The sequence below is a fragment of the Diospyros lotus genome, chromosome 14 (genome assembly GCF_014633365.1).
Source record: "Diospyros lotus cultivar Yz01 chromosome 14, ASM1463336v1, whole genome shotgun sequence".
Taxonomy (NCBI): Eukaryota; Viridiplantae; Streptophyta; class Magnoliopsida; order Ericales; family Ebenaceae; genus Diospyros; species Diospyros lotus.
The window spans coordinates 24,517,643-24,525,407 of record NC_068351.1 but is presented as its reverse complement, the minus strand read 5'-3'; the positions used below and the strand labels follow the sequence as shown (position 1 = coordinate 24,525,407).

At 37.2% G+C, this 7,765-nt stretch overlaps 1 protein-coding gene and 1 pseudogene across 1 annotated transcript; one reads left to right on the top strand and one right to left on the bottom strand.

The window, feature by feature from the left end:
• Positions 1–3,669: 3,669 nt before the first annotated feature.
• LOC127790953 (uncharacterized) lies at positions 3,670–4,719 on the bottom strand. Its single transcript, XM_052320689.1, has one exon. The coding sequence runs from the start codon at positions 4,717–4,719 to the stop codon at positions 3,670–3,672; it is 1,050 nt and encodes a 349-aa protein (XP_052176649.1).
• On the top strand, positions 4,199–4,298 carry LOC127791273 (small nucleolar RNA R71; annotated as a pseudogene).
• Positions 4,720–7,765: the final 3,046 nt, after the last annotated feature.

The window sequence follows — 7,765 nt, the reverse complement described above, 5'->3', positions numbered from 1 at the left end:
TCCAATGCATATATGTTTTCAAGAAAGAGAAATGAATGCATTCATTTTTCGTATTACAAACTTAATCGGCTATCAATGTGTAACTCCAAAGCTTTAGGGATAACATTATTTAAAACACACAATTTTTTTTAATAAGAGCAGATAAAGATAACCAATTCACACAAGACTACAAGCAAATAATAGCAAATTCATAGTTAAACATGAACAAGATAATTCATAACTAGACCTTACTGCCCCCAACTTGAATTGCAATAATAAAATAGGGTTGTTAGGAATACATGTAACTTCACAAATCCATAGATTTACTATGATATGCTAAAACAAATAAATGACCATACCATATATATTTATTTTATTTTATTTATTTATTTTAATATATAATTTTTTTTACATCAAAGAAAATTCATGCAAGTCATAAAATAAACAGATGCGTCTCAAGAGTACAAAAAATACTCCTTACTCAACCATCTTATCATAGACTCGCTTAACAACATTCCACAGTTTTGTTTTTATTATTTTTTTTTATAAGAACACAACCAAGAAAAATCCTGCAAGTTGTAAAATAAACAGATGCGTCTCAAGAGTACAAAAAGTACTCCTTACTCAGCCATCTTAACAAAGAGCACTCCTTACAGTGATAAATCTAAATTAATCGGACCCCTTTGGCGCTTGTTACTGATTGCCTTAGACTAGTCTATCCGAGCCTCAGAAGGATCGTGCTGTGGAACATAAGCGTGTAATTTCTTTAGCAGCTTCTCAATGGTGGATGTGGAAATGAGAATCTTTCTTGTTGACAGATAAATGAACTTTTGGTCCACAACCTGATCAAGAAAAGAGAGCAACCTATTGAAAAAATGGTTAACATTTAAAAGTCTAATGGGTTTGGTATGGAGATTTATCTTGGCTTAGGAGATTATACAAAATATTTATTCAAGTGTACCAAAACCTCCTAGTAAAGCAATGAAGGTGTCTGATTGATAAATCTTACAAACCATGCTCTCAGACATAGAAGTCGTTTCTACAAGTTGACCACGTGTAATCCTAGAAATGCGTGGATCAGCCAAAGGGATTGGCATTACACCTACCACATATGATTTTTCAAGATGTGTAGCTTGTGAAACATAACCATTCAATCCACGACTTCCCCCTCCATATACCAAATTAATTTTTCGCTCTCCCAATTTTAGGCCAAGTTCGCTTGCTGCAAGTGTGTAACAAATATCACTCCCAAGTTAAGAGCCATATAGTACACATATGGTATTGATTCAACGAACTAACTGGCCTTCCATTTACGTTTGTTCTTTATGTATGCCCTGAAAAGAAGTTTAGCGATCAAAAGTAGCTATACGGGAATTCAACAAGAAATAAACACAAACAAAAATTATGCATATGTACAAGTAATTGTGATTGTGGCTCACATCTTCCTCGAGTTTTATGTCCAGAAACAGCTTAAACACCTTCTATAATGTGGGGATAAGCTTCCCATCCAATTTTCTTATAGATTGGCAAACATGGTTGTTTTTAAATAGATTCCCAAGACTATAGCATTGGTGGTCACTTATGAACTGGGTCTATAAAGCAAGAAGCTCACTTTGCGCTATTCCACACGAATGCGTCTCAAGAGTCAATCAGATATCATCCAAAGACTACTTATTTAGTCCATTCTTTATGAAACTAATTTTATCTTTTCGATTTATGGATGTAAACCCCACAGATTTGCATCGTGTGTTATAGGTCCAACGAGCACATTTGTGACAACCATTCACTCTTTTCACTCTTCGTTTCTTTGCAAAACTACTCTTTCCCAAGCCTAGAAAATGCTTAAAATTAGGTGAAGTTTTGCTAGCTAATCAAACTTTTTCTTCGATCAGCCAACGAATATCTCCAGGGATGTTATTACGCATCAACAACCTAAGTCTTTCACACCTAGTGGCATAAATTCTTTTCAAATCATTCTGCGGGAGAGATGGATAGTACTTGCGAATTTTTGAGAGCTAAAGATCCATTTTTTTTTTAAAATAAAAGACAACTATAGGAAGAAGAAAGAAAAGAACTATGAACCTTACAAAAGGATGAGAGTACCTGATCGGAGAGTAACAAAAAGAGAAAAGACTGAACTTGCAAAAGTGTGACTTGCCTCATAAAGACACAAGGTCTCTTATAGGGTAGTGGAAGTTACTATTCCAATCACCACACTTAGCTCGAGGCATGCCATAATTGCATTGTCATGCCTGGAGTCTCTTTTTTCAATGTTTGGCAGTGGTTTCCTTTCAGGTGCGAGTGAGCAGCTTGATGATGGCAGAGGTTTACTTGGTGAAGATCCGAGAGGTTATGGTTTTGGGTTACCATAGGCTATGGATAAGACTGATTCAGTTTTCTCTCGAGAGCAATCTTACTGCTCCACAAATTCCTCCAACTCAAAATTTTTCAGAGAAAATTCACACTTAATGTACTCCTCACTCAATGTCTGTATCAAATCAGCTTCTTTAGTCTCATTCTCTATGTCAGGTTGTTTGGAAACCCTAAAAATGTTTGTTTCCAAAGTCATGTTTCCAAATGACAATTTTAAGATTCCATTCCTACAGTTGATGATGGCATTTAATGTGGCAAGGAATTGTCAACCTAAGATGACTGGAATAGGAGGCTGAGGCCCTTGATGCAGCTAGGTGTCCAAAATGATGAAGTTCACTGAAAAGTAGAACTTATCGATTTGTACTAGAACATCCTCCACAATTCCTCGTGGAACTTTGACTGATCGATCAGCCAACTGAAGGGTCACTCTAGTGGGTTTGTGCTCACCTAATCCCAACTTTTGATACACACTATATGGTAAAAAATTGACACTAGCTCCTAAATCCAAAAGTGCCCGATCAACCTTTTGACTTCCTATGATGCATGTAATGGTTGGACAGCCTGGGTCTTTGTATTTGGGAGGAGTTTTCAATTGAAGAATGATGCTGACTTGTTCAGTCAGGAATGACTTTTCATGCAAATTTATTTTTCTTTTGACAGTGCACATATCTTTAAAAATTTTTGCATATGAAGGTGTTGGTTTGATTGCATCCAACAATGGGATGTTGATTCTCACTTGCTTGAACACTTTATATATGTCTGCATTTTGTTGATCCTTCTTTGCACTGATCAGTCTTTGAAGGAAAGGAGGTTTGGGCTTGAATTGGGTTCCCTCTATAACGTTTTTTCCTTTGTCCTTTTTTTTGCTTGGTTCTTGCTCTTCCCCCAAGGTTGTTTTGATAACCCAATCACTGTGATCGGTTATTTCTTCTTCTTGCACGGTAAGGTATGACATCCTAGGGTTTTCAGGTTTCTCATTATTTTTCCACTCCTCAGGACTGTTACTGCTTGCACTTGCTCAGGACTTTTATTTTCACTAGAGGAGGCTTCTACCTGATGGGTTTGACCTATGGGATTCGGATTGGGTTGGGAAAGAAATCGTCTAGGTTCTCTTACACTCAATGTCTGGATTAGCTTGGTCAATTGGCTTCTAATGTCTTCCATGGATTTATTGGTTTGTTCTTAGAATTTGGCCACTTGTGCATTTGTTCCCATTTGGCCTTGCATGAATTGACTAAGGGTGTCTTCTAAGGATCTCCTATGAGGATGTTGGTATGTGTTGGTTATAGACCCCTGATTAGCCTAAAATTGTGGAGGTTATGAAGGGAAAGGCAACTGGGCTGTAGAATCATTTCTCACTGAGAAGTTAGGATGATGGAGGAGGTTTGGATGATAAGAATTGAAGTTCGTATGGTGACCCCCGGAATGAAAATTCCTCCCTTGATTCTGGTTTGAATATTGCATTCCTTCATTGTTGTGTGAATATGTGTTTCCAGTTTGACCATACAATACCTCCTTAAAAGCAAGTAATGTAGGACAATCCTTTGTCTTGTGGTTTGAAGTCTCACACACGGCACACCTAATCTCAATTTCATTAACAGTTTGGGCTTTCTTTATCTCTAAAGTTTCAATCTTTCGGGTTAATGCAGCTAACCTGGCATTCAAATCATCACTCTCATTCAGCTGAACTTCCCAATTTCTAGTATTTTCTGCTAAAGTGTCAAAGAAATGAAATGCCTCATCGGGCAATTTGTCAAAGAATTCCCCATTGCACATGGTTGACACTATCATCTTAAGATTGGGAGACAAAGCATCATGGAAGAAGCTAACCACTCTCCACTGCTCGAAAGCGTGATGTGGACAGGCATTGAGAAGGTCCTTGAATCGTTCCCATGCTTGAGCAAAATTTTCATTGGGTTTGCAGGAAAAATTCATCATTTGCCTTTGGAGATTTGCAGTTCTATTTGCTGGAAAGTATTTTTTCAAGAACGTGGTTTGCATTTCTCTCCACGTTCCAATAGATCGAGGTGCAAACGTGTTTAACCACATATTCGCCTTATCTTTTAATGAGAATGGAAAGAGCTTTAATCTAACCACATCCTCATTGACAGTTTGTTCCATACAAGTTCCACAAACTTCCTCAAACTCCTTCATGTGAGTGTAAGGATTTTTAGAGTCCATCCCATGAAAAGTGGGCAATAGTAGGATAGTGCCAGGTTTAAGATGGAATCTATGATGATTAACTAGAAGCACTATGCAAGATGGTGTAGTTTTCCTAGGAGGGTGGAGATATTCACTGAGAGGCCTACATGTATCAAGTTCAAAAGAATCTTGATCACCATGATCACTCCCAAGTACAAGTGGCATGTTCTCGTTGTGTTGAGACATGAGTGATTGTGTCAGTGATAGTTCAGTGGTAGATAAAGAGTCAATAGGGCTATATAATGGATTTTGACATTCTACAATTCTACTTGACTCGAGTATCATACACCATGCACAAACAAAAATAAAGTTAACAAAAAAAAAAAAAAAACCCAGAGTTATCGGATTTATCAGGAGATGCTTATTATTATTTTTTTTATTTTTGTTTTTTTTCCATAATCTCCCCCGCAACAGCGCCAAAATTTGGTTGCACTCTTACCCTGCAATTAAAACACAACAAAATTTATATTAGATTTTTTATTTTTATTTTGGTGAGAGGTTTATACTCGCCATTGTACGAGTGCAGTTGCAGTCCAAATTTAATTTATTTTTTGGATAAGTCTAGCTCGTCCATTGAGAGATTTATTTATGGCAAGAGAAAAAGAATGTCACGCACACACACACACACACATATCTGGATGAATTGGCAATACGATTTTTTTGTGGATTTTCAAATAACGGATGCTAGGAAATGAAACAACGTAGAAATTAAAATAAACACTAAATGTGAGAATATAGAATTGGATAACACTTGAGTTAAGACAATTAAAGCACCAACCCGTTAATCCCCAATTTTTAGTAGAAAAGATTAGCAACATTAATTTAATTTCAGATATAAGGGTCTGCTATTAAATGTAATTAGAGATGATAATAGTTCTAGTTTAAGCAATCTCCATACATGATATGCGGGATTCTAGTTTAAGCAATTACCATAAATCCGATTGTAATTAATACACAAAATAACTAAATTAATCATCTAGGTTTGGGTATGATAGCGTTTCCAGTTCTAGTAACTCCCATATGTGGCATGAAAGCTCTAAGTTAGGCTTACGCTTTAATCCAAACCTCGTGATTTCTCAATAATTAACACACACTCATATTGAAATTTAAATTAATGTCACTAATTTAAAGCGTAGCTTTATTTGGGAATCATTGGCGTTGGACGTTGTCCTTACCTTAACCCAATATTGGATTTAGCTACTCATCTTCATTTGAAAGTTAATTGACAGGAATTTAAATGGCGTAATTTAAATGACATGAATTAAAACAACAGAAATTAATCGGCCATTTAAGCGGTGGATAATAAAAAAACGTGAATTAAAATTGCTAAAATTTAAAGGCAGAAATTAACCAACCATTTAGGCGATGAATAATAAAGTAACAATAAATGAAATGAGAATTTAAGAGAAGAAAGAAAAGAAGTAAGATCACAAGAGAAGATAAGAGAGAAAAAAAGAGAGAACAAGAGCAATTCTCAAAGAGAAACTCTAAGAACACAATTAAGATTTGATTCAAGAATAATAATCTTTTACAACTGTAACGAAGTGAGCTATTTATAGCCCATAAGATGCAATACAAATCACACAATTTAAATTATACAACTAGACATAATTATATCTAATGGGCACTCACACATTTAAAGTTAAATGGATTTTAGCTAAAAGACATATCTAAAGAAGCACTCATAAAACAAATATTTAAAAATAAAAATAAAACTAGATTTTTACAAGTTAGATTTTTTGGGTCTTCTTTATGTTGGATTTGGGCCTTCCTTGTGATTAAAATGCTTGGGCCTTCCTTGGGATTAAAATGCTTGGGCCTTCTTTGGTTGGACTCCATTTAATAGTTGATCCAATTGCACTAGATTTTGAGTAGTAACGTTGGCCATCCGATTGACTCTTTAACATCTTCAATTACGAGGCAAATGTCAATTTCTTCATATCATCTTGACAATAGTATATAATGTGCATAATTATTCAAATTAAACATTAATATAAGATAGAAATAGGGACATAATTCATTAAAATTTAAAAAAATTATCTCCTCATCACCAATGTCCCATCACACACCGGTGGGCATCTCAAGTCGAAGCTCTCATGTCACAGCTCATAGAACCACATCCATCACGAGCCCAAGCTCGCATATCATATCCAACATAACCATCAAGAGCCGTAGCTCCCACATGCACTAGATAACAAAACCATATCCATCACGAGCCGAAGCTCTCACTTGCACTAGATATCACTAGGCAAGCATCAGGGGTTAACTCCCCACATACACCAGCATACATGGCGTAAGCATCATGAGCCAATGCTCCACATACACTAGATACATTAGGCAAGCATCACCACATGCACTAAACATAGCTAGGAAAGCATCATGGCCATGCCAAATAATTTAGGGATATCCCACGAACTTAGTCCGCCACACAAGATAGTAATCCAGAAGCAATATCACCCACTATGGGATAAACACAATTAGAACATACATAATCACATGCACATATTAATCTTTCCAAGCTGTTACTCACCATGGCTATGTTTAAGTATTCCCCAAATACCCTATATAATAACCACATGTTCCCCCATTCATGCTATACTATCTGATGAGAGAAAATACTCTCGGGTTTATAATTACTCCAATACCCCGAGAATACGGCCAATGGCGGTGGAGACACGTGGCCACTAAGGAGCCACTCCTCCGACGCCGTCCTACTTAACCCTAGAAAGGACACATGGCAGAGACGCCTCACCACACCAGTTAGTCTGTTAATCTGCGAAGATTCCTCGATTTCCTCGGGATCGATCATCACACCGAGAATTGTGGAGATAGGGACTACCCCAAACCCCTTGGAAGCGATTATGGGATCCATATCAATAAGATCATAGCTCTGCGAAGAACGGGATAGGGATCCCGACAATTTGAAAGAGAATCCTTACCTGGGCAGGAGGATAAAGGGAGGAGACCAGTGACGAGTAAGAGGGCTGACTCTTTTTTTTCTTTCTTTACGTTGGAAACTGCATACTTTGAGCTTGTGTCAATCTGGTAATCTGACTTGAACGTCAGAGTAATCCTGGGGGAGCGAGTCCCCGACTCCATTACAGGTACATGGTCCAAGGCAGAGGAAGGTGATCGGCCTCCGCATCATCAATTGGCGCCCACCGTGGGGCCCGCACATTTTTCTTTCTATCTCTCCAGAGCAAGTTACCGC